Source organism: Babylonia areolata, chromosome 3, assembly GCF_041734735.1.
Source record: "Babylonia areolata isolate BAREFJ2019XMU chromosome 3, ASM4173473v1, whole genome shotgun sequence".
NCBI lineage: Eukaryota > Metazoa > Mollusca > Gastropoda > Neogastropoda > Buccinidae > Babylonia > Babylonia areolata.
In genome coordinates this window covers 50,300,191-50,322,339 of record NC_134878.1, presented here as the reverse complement: position 1 = coordinate 50,322,339, position 22,149 = coordinate 50,300,191, and the positions used below count along the sequence as shown (strand labels likewise).

Sequence of the window (22,149 nt, the reverse complement as noted above, 5' to 3'; positions counted from 1 at the left end):
GAGAGAGAGAGAGAGAGAGAGAAAGAACTGAACACTGAACACTTTAATGTCAATAGCTTTACAGCCCTAATGACATGGGGGTTCGTAATACAAATAACAACATGTATCAATAGTAATAATATTGATGAAAACCAAATCCAAAACAAAATCAATCGATTTGTACATCTAACAGCAGTTTGACGATCCATTCAAAGTAATGTGATATTGAGAAAGAAAAAAAAAATATGTGTACATACATAAATGCATAACATAAGCAGAGAGAGAGAGAGAGAGAGAGAGAGAGAGAAACAAAACGAAACAATTTTTTATTTCACGAGGATAGTGGAGTAAGCACAGCTGCTTTTTTAAATCAAGCCCTCAAACACCTCACAGAAAGAGAGAGAGAGAAACTGAAACTGAAACTGAAATTGAAAAATGTTTTAATGCCATTGACATTACAGTCCTATTGGCATGGGACACATCAGAAGTAAACCTATGCATATTCAGTTAATTTGCACTTTCTCCGTGCATATTGGAAACAATACAAGTGTTGGCTTCTTTGAGTCGACCATCCAACCTAAATGCTATGATAGTTAAAACTTCATTGTGATTATTTCCTAACTTTTGAGATTGCAATATTTTTGTTGTGTATGCCTTTGCAAATTAGAGCAATTCTTGCTACGAAAGTGCCAAGCAAGGGCGATAAATTTAGTTAGTGACCGAATTATCTTTACATTATCTGTCAAAAAGAGATGAATGATGTCCCTTTCAACTGAAACACTTCCTTTAAAAACTTCACATTTTTTACGGATATCACTGTAGGCGTTACACACAAAAAGAAAATGAATTTCGTCTTCTGTCTGCACCCCACACATAGGGCATGGGGGTTGAATGGATGTGTCAATAGAGTACCATCTTTTACTGGCATTCAGCCCCAATACCCTTAGCCTGAACTGAGCAAGACTAAGTCTGTGCCATTTATTGTTTAGAACTGAACTATATTTTTCCGTCTCAAATATGCTCTTGAATGAAAGAAACCAGCTATATTTTTCCGAATCTTCTAAATGAGAATGCCAATCCTGTTTGTATTGTTATAGTGTGTCAGGCGCCTATGGTGGAAGTGTGGGATTTTCTCAGACACACTGTTCACTGATGGACCCCTCCTTCCTGCCTCCCTACTCTTCTTCCCCCCCCCCTCCACACATTCCATGGCATCTATCCCCATCAACACCCCTCCCCATACCCTCTCTCCCTTTCCCCTCCTTCCTGCCTCCCTACTCTTCTTCCCCCCCCCCTCCACACATTCCATGGCATCTATCCCCATCAACACCCCTCCCCATACCCTCTCTCCCTTTCCCCCCCTTCCCTTGGCCAAGTGCAGAGGGAGCAAGTTATCAAGAAATACTAAGTAAAGATGGTATCTCCTCTGACCATTCTCTTCCTATACACTCCCCTGCCCATTTCCCTTCCATCACCCTCAACCCCCCCCCCCCCCCTCCCCCCTCCTTACCCCCCAATGTTGATCTCTGGGAGGATGGCATCTGCCTCAATGGTCACCACATGGTGTGGTGTGTTTATCATGAACTGTTTGGAACAGAATCAGGGCTGGGCGATCTTTCCTCCTCCTTCCCTTCCTCTTTTCATCACCCTCCCCTTCTCCTTGACAATGCTGGGTTCTGTGAGAAAAGTGTTGGATGTGCAAGTCTAGCACCATTGGTCCCAGATTGGTCTGTTAACTTCAGCCAATTGGAAACGTTCTGGGTTGGAAAATAGTTTGCATACAGCGCCAGTTTGTGAAGAGGATAAAATGAATAGGCCAGTGGGGTTTCTTTCTTTTCCTTCCTTGAAGCAGGCCAGGAGAGCCAGACGGTCAAGACAGTACCATGGGGGCTGTGAGTGTCAAACTAGCATCTATTTTTCGGACTTAGGTGAATGCTTGATTTATGGTATACTTGGATTCTGTGACTAACACACTGGCTCAGTGGGATTGTGTTCTGCTACATGAATATAAAGTGAACCCTGAAACGTTGGGGGCTGTGAGTAATGCTTGTACTGGTAATTTGCTTTGTTGACAATTTACTTTATGGTTTTTGGAAACAGTTTGGAGTTTGTAGAATTGTGATGTTGTGTCACAAGAGTGTTGAGAGATCCTTTTTAGCTGATGTGATATTTCACAGTTAATGTAACTGGAATGTGTTGATGCAGATACCATGACTTGTGAGAGAGCATAGCCAGCATGTGTATGGCTTAATTGTATTTGAGGCTAGTGACTGAGGAAAAAGTGGTTAAAATACACAATGTAGCCAATACATGACTAAATGGAGTACTGGTTTAGGGTATTTGGGTATCCCCCCCCCCCCTTTCCTGTTTCCTACAGGTTGATATTATGGTATGATGCTTGGACATCACATTTGGGTTTACATGTTGTGCATCTTGGCTTGCATAAATGATAATGTTCAGTAACATGTCAGTGGTGTGTCAGTTGTTGACATACTGTGGGAACAATGTAAGCATTCAGTCACAAAGAAACACAGAGATTATGTGTGTTGCATCTGTGTATAATGTTTTGGTTGTAACAGTTGGAGTTATTTTGAAGTATGACATACCTATTTTGTATGTTAGGTGGTGATGGTTATATTCAAGGTGAACAAATCTACAGGCTAACTGTATGTTCATGTGTTTCCATGTGTGTGTGCACATGAGTGATAATGCAATATGGGGAACATGTGTGACTTGGTAGTTGTGATTACCATGTGCTGTAGTCATGTGTTATATGCCAGTGGGGTAACACATAGCTGTATGTGTTCAGTAAGATTTGAGACCACTGAGAGGCAGTCCTATGTTGGTGCACACAGGTTGCTATATATTTACCAAATTACTTGGTAACTATATGATTCCCATGTAAAAATTTTACCAGTGAGATACTTTGCAGAGACAAAGTACAGCTTTGTTCAGTCTTAATGGAAACAGCTATTACTGTATGGTGATTTAACTGGAGTTAAACACTGGGAGTTTGTAATTGTCTGCCACATACTTGGTGCGACAGCTATTATTCTATGGTGGTTTGACAGGAGTTAAACACTGGGAGTTAGTATTTGTTAGTCATATATTTGGTGCACATTAACTTATGTGCCACTGATTGTTGATGGTAAGCTATATGAAGCTTGTTTTACATTTTTACATAGATCTCTTCGAGGAGAGAGTGTACGGCTAGACATTGAGTGTCAGAATGGAGAAAGGTTATTTGTGGAATTGTTTACTTGTCCAGACAACATAATGATGTTTCTGTTACATCAGTGCGATTATGTCTAGCATATGTTTTGGTATTGATTTAACCTGGGTTTTAATATTGTGTGTGTTCCAGGTGTGCTGTTAAGTTAGAGAAATAAACACCTCAATTCATCTTTCTAAAAGACCCTGCTGTGGTACGAGGAGAGAGTGGATTGTGCACCTATCCTCTGCCTGTTATCCTACTCTACCTCTTCACCTTCTACACCTACCCCCTACTCAACCCCTACCCCCACCACTACTACTACCCCTTTAACAGTATGAAGAAATAAGTCTGTCTTTAAATTCAGACAAGAATAATTTCACATCACTAACTCCTTGACACATTGAGAGAGAGAGAGAGAGAGAGAGAGAGATAGAGAGAGAGAGAGAGAGAGAGAGTGTGTATGTGCGACTGCATAAAACAAATTAAAAAAAAATAGCCAATGTGTTGGGCCTTTGGTTGATACAAACAGAGTTCACACACACAAAAAAGATACTAAATACCATAATTGAACACATACATTTCTGAGCATTTCTTTTCTTACTGAATACACTTTGTACACTAGTTAACTGAATCTTGAATTTCACCCTTGATTCATTTAGAGAGGAGCAATGGTAGCTCCTGTGTGTGTGTGTGTGTGTGTGTGTGTGTGTGTGTGTTTATATATGTGTGTGAATGCATGTACGTGCATGTGTGTGTGTGTTTGTGTATATGTGTGTTTGTGAGCATTCCAGTGAAAGCATGTGTGCTTGTGAACAGCAATACTTATTTCCTGCACGTCATGCTCACAAAAAAGACACGACCACGCACACACACACACACAAACACACACACACACACAAACACACACACACACACACACACACTTACACACTCACACACAAACACACACACACACACACACACAAACACACACACACAAACACACACACACTTACACACACACAAACACACACTCACAGCCTGCAGAGTCTCTGTTCCTTTCTCGCTGATCTCTGAGGGCGGTTTGAGGGCCTTGAAGTAGCGAGTGAGGAAGACATTCTTGCCGTTGACGTCAATGACGGAGGTCTTGTAGTGCCGCTTGGGATGCATGCCCTGCAGCTCTGCCTGCCAGCGCTCTGCATACTGCATCAGCTTCTCATCCTCGTTTGTGTCAAACTGTGAGCAGAATAATAACAATAATAACAGAAATAATAATAATAATAATGGTACTTATATAGCGCTGAATCTTGTGCATAGACAAATCTAAGCGCTTTCACACCAGTCATTCTCACGCACGCATAACTCTAAAACTGGAGAAACTAAAGACAAGGAAGAGGCAGGGAAGGGAGGCTATTTTGGGAAGAGGTGGGTTTTAAGGCCAGACTTGAAAGAGCTGAGTGTAGAGACTTGCTGAAGCGAAAGAGGATGTTCATTCCAACTGCAAGGTCCAGAGACAGAGAAAGAACGGTGGCCAACAGTCGAGAGTTTGAATCTGGGTATGTGTAAGTGGAGTGAATCCGAAGCTGATCGTAGTGAGCGAGATGGAGTGTAGAGGTGAAGGCAGCCACAGAGATAGGAAGGGGCTGATTTGTGAATACATTTGTAGCATAGAGTGATTATATTAATAATTCAGTTCATACAGTGTTTATCCCCTTTCTCCCAAGTTTGACAGCAAAATCAAACAGAGTGTCTAGTCATTTGGAGGACCCCTGTGTGCAGCACAGCACTTGGCACACTGATGAAGACCCCACGGCAACGAAAGGGTTGTCCTTTGGAAAAAAAATTTGTAGAAAAAAAAATCAACTCTGATAGGTGCACAAGTATATCATGCATGCGCTCAAGGCCAGACTAAGCGCAACAGGTCATGCTGCTGGTCAGGGATCTGAGCTGGCAGATGTGGTGTAGTGCATATGGATTAGTCTGTAAGCAGTGACACATCTTTGAGAAACTTGAAACAGAAAACTGGAACTGCAATCAGCATACTACTACTACTACTACTACTACTACTACTACTAAAAATAACAAGAATAACAATTCAGTGAACACAGTCTCTTTCCCTGTAAAATTCTCTGTCCACCTCACCCTTTCTCGGACAGGCTCAGGCTGAATGAGAGGAGGCTCGATGGTGATGAACAGACTGAGGTAGGTGGCGTTGTCCCGGTCTCCGATGGGCATGTCTGCGTCATCGCCACCGCCCAGATGACTGATGTCGTAGGTGTACCCCAGCAGCACTGATGGCGTGTTGATGCGGAAGGTGCCGTCGATCTGTGGATGGAAGAAACCAGAAACCCTCCCTTCAATAGTGCAGTGGTGGCTTGTCTGTGCTGCACTGAAGCCACAGAGACATACACCTGACTGAAGCCACACAGACATACACCTGACTGAAGCCATACAAACAGAAGCCACACAGAAACCTTACAGAAGCCACACAGACATACACTTGACTGAAGCCACACAAACAGAAGCCACACATACACCTGACTGAAGCCACACAGACATACACCTGACTGAAGCCACACAGACATACACCTGACTGAAGCCACACAAACAGAAGCCACACAGACATACACCTGACTGAAGCCACACAAACAGAAGCCACACAGAAATCTTACAGAAGCCACACAGACATACACCTGACTGAAGCCACACAGACATACACCTGACTGAAGCCACACAAACAGAAGCCACACAGAAATCTTACAGAAGCCACACAGACATACACCTGACTGAAGCCACACAGACATACACCTGACTGAAGCCACACAAACAGAAGCCACACAGACATACACCTGGCTGAAGCCACACAGAGACATAAACCTGACTGAAGCCACACAGAGACATAAACCTGACTGAAGCCACACACACATAAACCTTACAGAAGCCACACAGACATACACCTGACTGAAGCCACACCTTACAGAAGCCACACAGACATACACCTGACTGAAGCCACACATAGACATAAACCTGACTGAAGCCACACAGAGACATAAACCTGACTGAAGCCACACAGAGACATAAACCTGACTGAAGACACACACACAGAAACCTGACTGAAGTAACACAGACATACACCTGACTAAAGCCACACATAGACTTACACCTGACTGAAGCCACACAGAGACATACACCTGACTGAAGCCACACACACAGAAACCTGACTGAAGCCACACAGACATACACCTGACTGAAGCCACACACACAGAGACCTTACAGAAGCCACACAGACATACACCTGACTGAAGCCACTCACACAGAAACCTTACAGAAGCCACACAGACATAAACCTGACTGAAGCAACACACACATAAACCTGGCTGAAGCCACACACACGCACGTAAGTGAATTGTTACCAACATTATGTTGTTGTTTTTTACACTGTGCCATACTGAAGCCGCACAGACAGACATGAGTATATTATGCTAGTTTTTGTAACGTGAATCGTTTGTATACAGAGGGAATATCTTTAGGTGTCATCTTTAAGTATTGAATACATCTGTCTCCAAGAGATAATCATAACAACACATATACTTGTGTTTGCACACACACACACACACACACACACACATGCACACACACACACACACTCACATACATACACACACACACACACACACACACACACACACACTCACTCACTCACTGGCACACACAAACATGTGCATTCATACACATGCACACAAACATTTGCCCACATGAAAGAACATAAACATCATGTTTTATCTTTACTAGATACAGCTTTTCCCAAAATTCCAATGAAACCATGCATGCTCTGCTCACAGTTTTAGAGTTTAGTGGGTTAACCTTATTTTATTTTTAAAGCACTGACATTTGGTCAGGATATGCTGGAACTAATAACAAGAGGATCATGTTTCGTAAGTGGATTTTTTTGTTGGCCCATCATCTGCACTTTTTCAGTGGCATAACAACCACGTCGCTCATTCCGAGTTCCCCAAACACAGCCACACCCAGGTTCATCTGTCACAGTCTCACTACTGGCAGTCCTAGGGAACTACTGATATTAGGTTGCCAGAAGGCCAAACACAAGAGGAGACCCTGCACTGCTGCTGAATCACTTTGGCGGTATTCAATAGTGCCTGTACCGATGGAACGTACTTAGAGACACCACCAACTCAGACACTCTCTTACCTTGCCATTCAGATAGATTGTGGAAAAGGGGATCCTGATGTTGCCCAGCCATTTCTTCTCCAGCCTCTGGTGAACTGCTGTGTCACGCTCACGTTCGTCCTGATTATAAAAAAACAAACATATAATATACACAGAATGAAACAAACTTTGTGCCTCCTTTAACTAATTCTTGTTCTTCTACAATGCTTAACAGCTTTTCAAACGTGTGAACAATAAATCATCATCAAATGTATCAAACAAATTCATACAGCTTATCCTTTTTTATGTCCCTTTTATATCCTACTCTTTTTTTTTTTTTCCTTAGTGATCCTGTATCCACAATAAGGCTTAAGTTGCTTCACTCACTGTGAATAAATTCCAGAATAACTCAAAACAACAGAGCATCACTCAGTGCTGAGTCCAGAGTATACTCATAACAGCAAACTCGAGTGGAAATCTCATCCATATCCATGTTTTCTCAATCCATGCCATGTTTCAATGTTTACTTCCCTTCATCAATCTTCCCTCTTTCATTTTATTTGTATTCAGTAGTCTTTGTTCAAATCTTTATGTTGAAAATGTCAAAAGATCAGAGGTATATATGTTTGAGGATGTCCTCCAAAAAGTTTTAATGAACAACAGTGACAGGGATTTTACCCCAAATGATGATGATTTTGATGCAGAATAAAAAAAAAAAAAAAAAAAAAAAAGAACTAACCAGTAACACAGCTATCATCTTATCAAGTTTTAGGCCAATCTGTCTACAAAAAACAAAATCAGTGGTGCTTTTTGTTCCACTACTTGTTCATAATAAATTTTCTAGGCAGCCTCAGGCCAGGAGTGTTGTGAAAGGGTTAATCCTCTATCAGAGTCAAGTCCACACTTACTTCCAGAACATTGACGACCACTTCATCAAACAGGTTGAGGTAGATGCTGTCCTGGATGCTTTGAAGAGTGTTGGGAGAGAAGTCATCATTTGGAGCTCTGGGGAAAGCATGAAATGACATCAGAAAATGACTGGCTACAGAGCAGACATAGAACAAACAGTAAGATCTCTGAGAACAAACAGTAAGATCTCTGATAATGACTGGTTACAGAATGAACACAGAACAAACAGTAAGATCTCTGATAATGACTGGTTACAGAATGAACACAGAACAAACAGTAAGATCTCTGATAATGACTGGTTACAGAATGAACACAGAACAAACAGTAAGATCTCTGATAATGACTGGTTACAGAATGAACACAGAACAAACAGTAACATCTATGACAGAAAAAAAAGGAGACTCCCTTACAAAAAAAAAAAGAAGAAGAAAAAAAAGGAGACTCTCTTGCAAAAAAGAAAAAAAAAGACTCCCTTGACTGCTGAACAGATTAAATGCAGTAACTGTGGCATGAATCTTAAGCACAAGAACTACTTAAAAAGTACTGGTTTTGGGTGTGTGTTTTTTTCAAGTGGTGTTACTGAGCAAAAAATTATGCAGTCCTGAAAGGAAGGAGTCCAAATAAACAATGGCGACTAACATCCTGACTGGTAACCTCAATTTCAAGATTATCTCAGACAGACAACAGCCCATCACTGATGAGCATAATCATCATCAACAGTCACCTCAATTTCAAGATTATCTCAGACAGACAACAGCCCATCACTGATGAGCATAATCATCATCAGCAGTCAAAGGGTTAAAAAAAAACCAACAACAAAAAAACAAAACCGCAAGTGACTGATAATTTTCTTCTTCTTCAACTTTCTTGGGCTGCAGTTTCCATGCCTTTGACAAATTGGTCTTTTAATTCTGTTCAACAAGTATAAGGGCATATCATGCTGAACTAATGCTAATTTGAGTTTGCACACTGCTTTTTTTTCATGTTGCTGTATGTCAGGCAGCATGTAACCCTCTGCATGGTTTTAACCTCAGGTCTCACTACCCAGATCTTACTTCAGAGCCAGTTCCAGTTCCTCATTGAAGCTGGGGTTCGGGCCTTCCCCTGCACTGGTGCGAACCGTGTTCCGCTGAAACATCACCTCCACGTACGGGTGGACCAGTGTCTGCAGTGAGAAAAAAGAAGGACATTTTTTTTTTCTGCATCAACAGTCAGTCAGACATATAATATTCATACATATACAGTTATAGGATTAAAGAACCAATCCAGCACTGTGGAGTGGGTGGAATGAACTGCACACCCATGCTGTTGTATCATGTGTTCTGTTGTATTTTCTTGTAAGATGCTGTGCTGCATTATGAATGAATGAATGAATGTTGAATGATATGGATAATCATACAGCACCTATCCTCCGTTGGAGACCAAGCTCTAAGCGCTTTACAAACACGGGGTCATTTGCATAACAGGCTGCCTACCTGGGCACTCATCATTTGATGTCATCGAATGTGTCATTCAATCAGAGTTCACGCACACACACATACACACTCAGACAACATGGAACATTTATGTGTATGACTGTTTTGTTTATTCACCCTGCCATGTAGGCAGCCATACCCCTTTTTCGGGGGTGTGCATGCTCTGTATGTTCTTGTTTCCATAACCCACTGAATGCCGACATGGATTACAGGATCTTCAATGTGCATATTTGACCTTCTGCATGTGTATAAATACAAGGGGGTTCAGGCACAAGCAGGTCTGCACATATGTTGACCTGGGAGATTAGAAAAACCTCCACCCTTAACCCACTAGGCACCATTACCAAGATTCGAACCCGAGACCCTCAGATTGAAAGTCCAATGCTTTCACCACTCAGCTATTGTGCCTGCTTCAGCAACCTGAACACCTGGGAACCTCTTGCCTCAGAATGATCGGCTTGATTGGCAGAAGGTGCAAAAAGGCCTCTCCAGTTTTGAAGAATGTCTTAATGACTATTGTTCCACAGCTAAGAGACTGGGGAGAAAGACCCAAAGGTAAGAGACTGGGGAGACAGACCCAAAGGTAGGAGACTGGGGAGAAAGACCCAAAGGTAAGAGACTGGGGAGACAGACCCAAAGGTAAGAGACTGGGGAGAAAGACCCAAAGGTAAGAGACTGGGGAGACAGACCCAAAGGTAAGAGACTGAGGAGACAGACCCAAAGGTAAGAGACTGGGGAGAAAGACCCAAAGCCAGACAGAGACAGACGAACCAGCATCAGATGTCGCCTGTGCGTCGTGTGGGAGGGATACTATCAGTCCTGTACTGACCTGTCCAGCCACACCTGACGCTACATCTATCACCACTGACCCACAGCATGACTCTGTAGTTTCCAGCATCTGGCTGATGTCTATCTGTTATGCTGCACTGTCGCTACTGTGCTGTGTTCTCTGCCACTCAACGTTTTGCACTGCTTTGTTCCAGCTGTGCCATGGTGGTGTGCTGTGCTGTGCTGTGCTGTGACGGACTGCACTGTGTCAGGCTGCGTGTACCAAAGCATGAACTCAGCGGGCACAGGAACACAGAACCCTACCTCTCCGGTGATATTTTTGACGGTGGGCTTTCTGTCCAGCTCTCGTGTGGTGGTTGCACCGCCACCAGCACTGAAACACAAACACCGTTTCTGATCAAAGGTGATACACTGTCTTGGGGAAAACAGACAGCTGCGTCCTGTGTTGCAAGAATAATCATTTCTTGTTAGTCGATATAAATTCAACCCATCTGAAAATAGCAGAAAAATGTTTGCATATATTTTTCTTATTTTTATTTTTATTTTTTTCAAAAGCAAAAAAAGTATTTCCCATGGTCACAATTATATGACAAAACAACAATACATGTCTCACATGTATAATTGAGTACAATCTCCAAAAACACATAAATGCAGCTCAACACTCTTGACATTATAAACATGATTTACATATACAAAAGCAAATGCAAATATATTCTCTATTCACTGTAGAAAATTGGTAAAAACTTACTCCATACGTAAAAGAAAACCAAAAAAAAAAGCATGCTGTATCCAAGAAGCTTGAAAATGAATATATAAAATTTTGGAAACAGAAACATGACAGTTCATCTAAATTAGCATTTTACAAGAACGCTGTGACAAATTATAAAATTGAACCGTATTTAAAGAATACAGCAAATACACAACACAGGAAAGCACTGACCATGTTACGAATCAGCGCCCATGACTTACAAATCGAACAGGGAAGATATAAAAATACACCGAAAGAACAAAGACTGTGTGATACTTGTAACAGTTTAGAAGATGAGATTCACCTTTTAGACAATTGTGTAAAGTACAATACTTACAGACACTGATTCCTAATCGATATATGTCGTCCAAATGCAAAGCCTAGTGAATTGATCCTTCTAACAGAAATACAGCCAAGGCTGGCGAAATTTGTTCATGAATGTTTCTCTTCTTAATATGCTCATGTTTATGTTTCATTGTGTCTTATAAACTTTAAGGTTTTATGACAATAAAAAGTATTCTATTCTATTCTATTCTATTCAGCATCATGCTGAAACAGGGCCTTGAACCCTGATCACTGGTGAACGCTTCATCACAAGTCCAACACCAAACCCAATCTGCCACAGCACCCCTTTACTCTTAAACGCATCTTGTCTTGATTGTCAGTGTGACGGGTGCAATAGCCGAGTGGTTAAAGCATTGGACTTTCAATCTGAGGGTCCCGGGTTCGAATCACAGTGACGGCGCCTGGTGGGTAAAGGGTGGAGATTTTTACGATCTCCCAGGTCAACATATGTGCAGACCTGCAAGTGCCTGAACCCCCTTCGTGTCTATATGCAAGCAGAAGATCAAATACACACATTAAAGATCCTGTAATCCATGTCAGCATTTGGTGGGTTATGGAAACAAGAACATACCCAGCATGCACACACCCGAAAACGGAGTATGGCTGCCTACATGGCGGGGTAAAAACGGTCATACACGTAAAAGCCCACTCATGTGCATACGAGTGAACGCAGAAGAAGAAGAAGATCGTCAGTGTACCCTGTGGCAACAAAGCCACCACAAGAGATCTCCACTGCTGCCTACCACTCTGTTGATTCATTTTCAAACAACAACATAAGCCTTGTATTCTGCATTTCCAACAGGTCTGCACTAGATGAAGTATGTTCAGCCTTCCCACACGTGTTCTTTACTATTTCATCCTGTCTGTCTTCTCTCTGGTAACAAATAGCTCATCAACTGATGAAGTTTGAGCTGATTAATGTTTGGAATTGTGCTCTGGGTATTTCATCATGACCCTCTTCATCTTCTTGTGTATCATTCTTGTTTCGTACGTTCGTTTATCTACTGCCTTTCATGTGTGTGTGCATTTTTCCACCTTCAAATTCCATTGTCATTGTTAATGTTAATTTGTTGCAAGCCCATTCCATGCACTTATCAATCCAAGAGAATGATTCATAACCTTCCGCTTGTTTGTTGTTCACACTGTTTTAGTGTTTGATACTGTACGTTCATCTGTGAACGTTAAGACTTATGACTTCCAGTCCAGTGTTCATCAGTGATGAGAGTTCAAAGCGCCATTTCACCACAGTGTTTATTTTGTATTTGTATCTGTATTTCTTTTTATCACAACAGATTTCTCTGTGTGAAATTCAGGCTGCCCTCCCTAGGGAGTGCGCGTCGCTATACTACAGCGCCACCCATTTTTTTGTATTTTTTCCTGCGTGCAGTTTTATTTGTTTTTCCTATCGAAGTGGATTTTTCTTCAGAATTTTGCCAGGAACAACCCTTTTGTTGCCATGGGTTCTTTTACGTGTGCTAAGTGCATGCTGCACACAGGACCTCGGTTTATTCTCATCCGAATGACTAACGCCCAGACCACCACTAAAGGTCTAGTGGAGGGGGAGAAAATATCGGCAACTGAGCCGTGATTCGAACCAGCATGCTCAAGATTCTCTCCTTTCCTAGCCAGACGCGTTACCTCTAGGCCATCGCTCCATTTTCTCTTCATTTTCCTCACTCCATCCACATGTAAATGAGCACCTGACTCTGGCTGGGGAAGGTTAAAACAGCAGAAGGAGATGAGAACTGGGGCCTGCTTTCCAATGCCAAACCCTGAACACAGTAGATATTATTTTATTGACCCAACAGCCGCAAAACTATATGGGACCTTGAACCCTGAAGTCTCTCTACCTGTGGTGAGGTCTGCGCACAGGGATGTTGGTGGAGCGGATGATGTTGACGAGGAGCCGAACCTCGTCCCCTTTGATAGCCTGGGCCGTCACCTTTTTCCTCTCCTTGCGTACAGGCTTCAGGGGTCGTCGCGGCTCCGACAGGCGTAGCAGGCTGATGCCGATCATGCTGTGGGTTTGTGGTGAAAGAGGCGGCGGTCAGTAGGATGCATGGGTGGTGTTTTGTGACTGATGTGTGTGTGTGTGTGTGGGTGGGTGGGTGTGTCTCTGTGTGTGTGTGTGTGTGTGTGTGTGTGTGTGTATGTAAATATGTATGTATGTATATGTGCGTGCGTGCGTGCATGTGTGCGTGCATGCGTGCATGTGTGAGATAGAGAGAGAGATGTGCAAGCACATTTAATCAACAATGAATTACAGAAATGACACCAAGGGAAGCAGTCTTCATTTTACATTCTACACACACACACACACACACACACACACACACAAATAAATAAATAAATAAACATAAATAAATGAACATAAATAAATAAACAAACATTTACGAACACAAACATCACAAACAATAATACAAAACACAAACAAGTAATTAACATGCATGCACGCTCATTTGCGTATGTACATACACACAGGCACACACACACAAACACACACATGATCTGTTGCAACAACTCACGCAATATTGGGCACTGCTTCCTCCACCACCATGTCCTCCAGACGTTTCTGGTGTGAAGCAAGGCGGAACCTCATGATCACTTGTTCCCGGATCTGTGGAAAAAGTAAAAAAAAAGTCTTTTTTCTTTTTTTCTTTTTTTTACCAGGAAAGTAAATCACACGTTCAACCCCTTCCGTGCAAAAGGAACCCAGTAGAAAGTGGTGTTTCAAGTCACAAAACAAAAAGCCTAAAAGTGAGGTCTGGAGATATGCCACTCTAGATAAACTGTGCGAATTTTCAGCCTTCCAGAGTTACTTCCCTTCTTCTGATGAAGTGACACGTTCTATGGCACTCAAGGGGTTAAATTAAAACATTAAATAATAACAATAATAATAATAAGCAGTGATCCATTTCATATTCTTTGTTTCCTTCATTCAGGCTGAGAAGTATTTAAGGTAGTCAAAGTCAATCTCAGATTCCGAGGGGAAATCAAAAACAAGAGTCTAACCTGGTGTTTCTCCATCATGCTCAACTCCAGGTTTTTGTAAACCCCCCCCCCCCCTCCCCCACTCTGTCTTTCCCCCCTACAACCCACCCTCTGATTCTCAATCTTACCTCCACCGTCAACTTGTCGATGCAAAGTGTTTCTTTTTTTTTTTTAAATAATTTTTTTAGAAGAAGCGTCAAAGACATAAAACAATATACATGAATAAATCGATAAATGTATAGATAATTAGACAGATGAATAGATAAATACATAAACAATGACAAAAATTTATAAAAAAAACAAAACAAACAACAACTACAAACACTGATAATGACAGCACAGCTAAAAAGAATCATATTCTCTTGAAAATCTGCTCAATAGCTGGAAAAACAGTCTCAGTTTCATTTATGAAGGCAAAATACCACACATCACGAAACAGCATACAATGTTTCGCTCAGCAAAAATACCAGGGAGAGCAGGTAACCAGCACATTATTCCCATACCGAGGACAGGTATTTTAATAGACTGAAAGTGTTTTCGACAGCAATACCAGTGAGAAAAAGAAAGAATCTTCTTCTTCTTCTTCTGCGTTCACTCGTATGCACACGAGTGGGCTTTTACGTGTATGACCATTTTTACCCCGCCATGTAGGCAGCCATACTCCGTTTTCGGGGGTGTGCATGCTGGGTATGTTCTTGTTTCCATAACCCACCGAACGCTGACATGGATTACAGGATCTTTAACGTGCGTATTTGATCTTCTGCTTGCATATACACACGAAGGGGGTTCAGGCACTAGCAGGTCTGCACATATGTTGACCTGGGAGATCGTAAAAATCTCCACCCTTTACCCACCAGGCGCCGTCACCATGATTCGAACCTGGGACCCTCAGACTGACAGTCCAACGCTTTAACCACTTGGCTATTGCGCCCGTCAAAAAGAATGAATAATAATAGTAATAATCATAAGCATTTATATAGCACTTACCTTGTACATATAACAACATTCAACAACACATGTGATATGAAGAAGACACAGGAAAGCAATAGACAATAATAAGGTGCAAAACGTGTTAAAAAATAACAAAACCTTTAAAAAATGTTAGTGTGAAATCACTTCGTAATGCACCCACCTCACCCCTCACCCATCCCCATTCAGACACACTGACGCACACACATGAAAAAAGATGGTCTGGAGGTAGCAAGATCTACAGTTTAAAATACTGTTTTGAACAAATATGTTTTAAGATTAGATTTGAAAAATATACCAATGAAAATGAGAGAAAACTGCTGCTGTGAGATACTGCCTGGATGACAGGACACAAACACACAAACACAAGTTTCCAGTTTCCAGTTTTGATTATCCTTTCACTCCTATTGGAGTATGGAGGATTACTGCAAAATAATCTTTTCATGCCCAGAACAAACATTTCCAAATACACAACAATGTCACATAAAAAGTTGAGAAAACACAAATGTCTTTTAACTCCAAAAGTGTAGCTAGGCACCATTTGCAAATCTAATCATCTTACTTACAGCACACACACACATATATATATACACATGAATAGAGAGAGAGAGACAGAGACAGAGAGACAGAGATAGACAGAGAGATAGGACACAGATATAAGCACCCATAACTGTCAAATGATATAAACACTCATAACTGTATATATATACACACATATACATACTGTATAGGTATTCAAAATCTCTTCCTCTCTCTCTCTCTCCTTCTCTCAAGTCACCAACCTTCTGCACATATCGACTGTGAGCTTGTCTGACCCCCTCTATGTCGTCCATCACCTTCTGTCGTTCCTCTTCCCTCTGCTTCTTTTCATACTCCTGTTTGACAGCCAGTCACATCACATCAAATCAAACCAGTCAAAATCAAACCCAGCCAAAGCCAGACCACCACAATCAAAACACAACACAATCCAACATCACATGCAAAACATCACTCTAAAACACGTTGCACAAAAAGCCTGCCAAACTAGTGCATTACAACTGTCGATCTGCTTTACAATATTTGTATTTGTAATTGTATTGCTTTTTATCACAACAGATTTCTCTGTGTGAAATTCGGGCTGCTCTCCCCAGGGACAGCGCGTCGCTATACTACAGCGCCACCCATTTTTTGTATTTTTTCCTGCGTGCAGTTTTATTTGTTTTTTCCTATCGAAGTGGATTTTTCTTCAGAATTTTGCCAGGAACAACCCTTTTGTTGCCGTGGGTTTTTTTACGTGCGCGAAGTGCAAGCTGCACCCGGGACCTTGGTTTATCATCTCATCCGAATGACTAGCGCCCAGACCACCACTCAAGGTCTAGTGGAGGGGGAGAAAATATTGGCAGCTGAGCCGTGATTCAAACCAGCGCGCTCAGATTCTCTCGCTTCCTAGTCGGACGCATTACCTCTAGGCCATCACTCCACTGCACTGAGAATGTTACATGGGGAAGAGGTTGAGGGGTAGGGTGGGGTGTTACGGTTAAGAGTTTAAATGTCTTGTAGCCTTTTAAACCCCACCATGGTAGTGAATTTAAACATATCCAACATGTCTAGGGCTCAATATAGGAAGGCAAGGCCTTCTGCTGTTTTAACCATCCCGAACTAAAATCAGCTACCCATTCACATTGGGGTGGATTGAGGAAAATCAGAGTAAAGTTCCTTTCCCAAGAACACAACGCCATGTTAAAACGGGGCCTCAAACCCTGATCACTGGTGAACACTGGATCGGAAGTCCAACGCCTGACCTTCTCTGCCACAGTATCTCTTAGGATGGGGGTGAAGATAAAAAAAACAAGAGTGGCAAGGCCTTCAAGGCTCACTTGTGATACACTTTAAAAAAAAATCTAATCGTTAAAATGTGTTCTGTATTTGTTATTATAAAGCTTCGCGTTAAAAAAAAAAAAAAAGTCCTAACCAGATTTGAATTAAGTCCCCTAGCATTAATTACAGAGTACTTTCCCTTTTTTACTATCTGCACCAAAACGTTTGCAAAATAAAAAAAACTTCCATGCTTAGCAAAAGAAGTTCCTGTTTGAACAAAAAATGATAATAATGACTGCTCTTTTTGTTGGGTCAGAATATCAGATCAAAGTGCCAAGTTTAGAGAATACAAAAAATATAAATATAACAGTAAATGCAGTTTGCATATAATTAGGCTTCATTTTTTATGGTGCAATATTGCTTTAAACAAGATGACTGGAAAGAACTGAATTTTTCCTATTTTTATGCCTAATTTGGTGTCAACTGACAAAGTATTTGCAGAGAAAATGTCAATGTTAAAGTTTACCACAGACACACACACACACAGAGACAACCGAACACCGGGTTAAAACACAGACTCACTTTGTTTACACAAGTGAGTCAAAAATTAAAATAAAAAAATAATTAAAATTAAAAAAATGAAAAAGAAAGAAAGAGAAAGAAAATGATCGTACGGTGAAAGCATCCCGAGCTATCTCCCGTTCAAAGGGTGTGATCATCTTGGCGTTCCTGAACTCGGCCACCTCCCTGTCTCGCAGGGACAGCATCTGGAAGCGCCGGTTCCCGGCCAGGTCAGCCTCTGTGGCGACGTCAAACTCCTCCTGCAGCTGCTCCAGTCGGAAGTACTCACGGGGGCCTGACTCTCCACTTCTGGCCTGCAACATATGAGGATGAAAAAACCCCAACTCTCCTAACAAAAAACAACAACCCCATATATATATATATATATATATATATATATCTTTCTCTCTCTCTGTCTGTCTCTTCTCTCTCTCTCTCTCTCTCTCTCTCTCTCTATATATATATATATATATATATATATATATCACCTTTCCATGTAAAAAGTGTTCAACAGCGCTGCACAAAGTATAAAAACTGACATCTAAAACAAGCATTTAAACCCTATAAAATGAAAAACGTACAAGCATAACCCTACGCAGACAACTAACAAAACACTCAAATGGTAATTCATATTCATACAAACAAAATCAACACACACTATGTAACACTCATCATACATCACAATACCTAAACAATGCACACATGATGTCGCAATACTTTAAAGAAATACAATACTTAAAAACCATATCGCATGTGAAGGTGTTCTAATGATGGTGCCAATGTTGCTTATTTTCACAATTTTTACAGTGAAATGTAGAGGAATGTAGTGTAGTGTAGTGTAGTGTAGTGTAGTGTAGTGTTGTGGAGTGGAGTGGAGTGGAGCGCAGAGCATGGTAGTGCAGTGCAGTGCAGTGTATTTGTATTTGTATTTCTTTTTGTCACAACAGATTTCTCTGTGTGAAATTTGGGCTGCTCTCCCCAGGGAGAGCGCGTCGCCATGCTACAGCGCCACCCATTTTTTTGTATTTTTTCCTGTGTGCAGTTTCATTTGTTTTTCCTATTGAAGTGGATTTTTATACAGAATTTTGCCAAGAACAACCCTTTTGTTGCCGTGGGTTCTTTTACGTGTGCTAAGTGCATGCTGCAAACGGGACCTCAGTTTATCGTCTCATCCAAATGACTGCAGTGCATGCAGTGCAGCGCAGTGTCGCAGTGTGCATTGTTGTGTTGCGTTATATTGCGTTTTGTCACAAAAGATTTCTCTGTGTGAAATCTGAGCTACTCTTATATGGAAAGCAGCCATCACTCAAACCAAATATCTATATCTTTCTATTCGCACTCATCAGAAGATATCTCTACAAAATCAACAACACCTACCCCCAGAAGATAGATGAGGTCAGCATTGGCAGGGTCGTTGGGGTCAAGACGAGATTCATGGAACCACTTGGACAGCTTCTCAATGTTGGCAACGCCGGTCGCCCCAATGGCTGCCAAAGGATCCATTTTCTTCATGGTACTAAAGCAAGAACAGCAAGAGTACCAGTGAAGCTTTCCAATAAGCTGATATGTCATTTGTGCTTTCTGATGACCTTTCTTCATCATTCATAATATAAATAATCAAAAGATTTTGGGGGGAGCAGAATCTACAACAATTTTTTTTTACTCCAAAGTCTGGCCAAGAACAAGGAAAAATACCAAGTCAAATATATACAGAAATCATAGGCGAAAAACGTCTGTGTCAGTGCCTGCAGATGTGACAGACACTGACATAAACAATGATAAATGACGTCTAAATGGCAGTAATGGTTATACATGTGTAATATGACATAAACAATGATAAATGACGTCTAAAAGGTAGTAATGGTTATACATGTGTAATATGACATGAACAAAGGTATAAATGACGCCTAAAAGGTAGTAATGGTTATACATGTGTAACATGGCATGTATAATGTTACAAATGATGTCTAAATGGTAGTAAAGGTTATACAGGTGTAACATGACATGTACAATGTTACAAATGATGTCTAAATGGTAGTAAAGGTTATACAGGTGTAACATGACATGTACAATGTTACAAATGATGTCTAAATGGTAGTAAAGGTTACACAGGTGTAACATGACATGTATAATGTTACAAATGATGTCTAAATGGTAGTAAAGGTTATACAGGTGTAACATGACATGTACAATGTTACAAACGACGTCTAAATGGTAGTAAAGGTTATACAGGTGTAACATGACATGTACAATGTTACAAATGACGTCTAAATGGTAGTAAAGGTTATACAGGTGTAACATGACATGTACAATGTTACAAACGACGTCTAAATGGTAGTAAAGGTTACACAGGTGTAACATGACATGTATAATGTTACAAATGATGTCTAAACGGTAGTAATGGTTATACATGTGTAATATGACATAAACAATGGTATAAATGACGTCTAAATGACAGTAATGGTTATACTTGTGTAACATGACATAAACAAAGGTATAAATGACGCCTGAAAGGCAGTAAAGGTTATACAGGTGTAGCATGACATGTACAATGCTACAAATGATGTCCAAATGGTAGTAAAAGTTACACAGGTGAAACATGACATGAGCAATGTTACAAATGACCTCTAAATGGTAGTAAAGCTTATACAGGTGTAACATGACATATACAATGTTACAAATGACGTCTAAATGGTAGTGAAGGTTACACAAGCGTAACATGACATAAGCTATGTTACAAATGACCTCTAAATGGTAGTAAAGCTTATACAGGTGTAACATGATATGAACAAAGGCATAAATGAGGTCTAAATGGTATTAAAGGTTATACAGGTGTAACATGACAAGAACAATGTTATAAATTATCTCTAAATGGTAGTCAAGGTAATACAGGTGTAACATGACATGAACAATGGTATAAATTATATCTAAATGGTAGTAAAGGTTATACAGGTGTAACATGACATGAAAAATTATATCAATGACGTCTAAATGGTATTAAAGGTTACACAGGTGTAATAAGACATGAACAATGGTATAAATGACGTCTAAATGGTAGTAAAGATTATACAGGTGTAACATGATATCAAAATGGTATAAATGACGTCTAAATGGTAGTAAAGATCACGCAGGTTGTAACATGACATGAAAAATGGTGGTATAAATGACGTCTTGACAGCAGGGTTATGTACAACAGGTGAGAGACACTGACGTGAAGGTGTTGGAGCTGCTGTTGGAGAGTGGGGGCACCAGGGGCTGCCCGTCCTCGCTCAGTGCCCACGACACACTGGTGCCCAGCGTGCCCGACGTCATCAGTGTCACCAGGAAGGAGCTGGTCGCGTCAAACTTGAAGGCCACGCCTGCACAGCACAACACAACACCCACAAAATTCTTCTGTGCATACGTTTGTGGTGCCTTACTCTTTGGTTCACCTGCACAACTGAACACACCTGCAAATTCTATACTTACATTTGCCATGTGTGTTACTCTTTGGTTCACTTGCACAACTGAACACACCTGCAAATTCTATACTTACATTTGCCATGTGTCTTACTCTTTGGTTCACCTACACAACTGAACACACCTGCAAATTCTATACTTACATTTGCCATGTGTGTTACTCTTTGGTTCACCTGCACAACACAACACACATGAAATCTGTACATACCGTAAAGTTCGGTCTACAAGCCACGACTTTTTCTCCCAGCTTCAACCTCTGTGGCTTATACAATGATGCGGCTTATTTGAGGATTTTAATGATCCCGGGAGTGTCACGTTCTCGTCTATTCTTAGCTGCCCTTCAACTCACCAAAATCATGATTTCTGTTCATGAATTTTTGGATGAGCTTCAGGTTAGCGTGCTAACTGTTCACGTTTTAAAAATCAAATCCGCACACATCAAAGCCTTCAGATCAGCATTCAGTTCTACTCTGCTCAAGCGCACACCCTCATCATGCCAAAAACGCGACGTAATGCCTACGATGCAGCCTTCAAATTGAAGGCGATCGACCTAGCAGACGACAGTGCAAGTGACGAATCAGCTGCAACCTCTACCTTGTGTTCATGTTCATCAAGTGAAAGCGAGGCTGAAGCCAGTGACAAGATGGTGGAGGGAGCTGTGCTGGTTCTCTTCAACTCAGACACTGAAGACGAAGATTTCAGAGGATTCAGTGAGCAGGACGACATTGAATAAATGTGACTATCCCTAAATTATGGACCTTATTTTC

The 22,149-nt window shown here is 41.2% G+C and overlaps 1 protein-coding gene across 2 annotated transcripts in view; it reads right to left on the bottom strand.

The window, feature by feature from the left end:
* LOC143280077 (coiled-coil and C2 domain-containing protein 2A-like) overlaps window positions 1-22,149 on the bottom strand; it is a 269,519-nt gene that overhangs the window by 207,261 nt on the left and 40,109 nt on the right. For both annotated transcript variants that reach the window (XM_076584585.1, XM_076584586.1), the window contains exons 25-36: window positions 21,135-21,282; window positions 19,301-19,439; window positions 18,037-18,237; window positions 16,348-16,440; window positions 14,131-14,222; window positions 13,456-13,623; window positions 10,816-10,885; window positions 9,304-9,413; window positions 8,248-8,344; window positions 7,382-7,480; window positions 5,315-5,497; window positions 4,211-4,408 (exon numbers count right to left, since the gene is read on the bottom strand). In XM_076584585.1, the coding sequence (XP_076440700.1) occupies window positions 4,211-4,408; window positions 5,315-5,497; window positions 7,382-7,480; window positions 8,248-8,344; window positions 9,304-9,413; window positions 10,816-10,885; window positions 13,456-13,623; window positions 14,131-14,222; window positions 16,348-16,440; window positions 18,037-18,237; window positions 19,301-19,439; window positions 21,135-21,282 (1,598 nt within the window). The remainder of the gene's footprint in view (window positions 1-4,210; window positions 4,409-5,314; window positions 5,498-7,381; window positions 7,481-8,247; window positions 8,345-9,303; window positions 9,414-10,815; window positions 10,886-13,455; window positions 13,624-14,130; window positions 14,223-16,347; window positions 16,441-18,036; window positions 18,238-19,300; window positions 19,440-21,134; window positions 21,283-22,149) is intronic.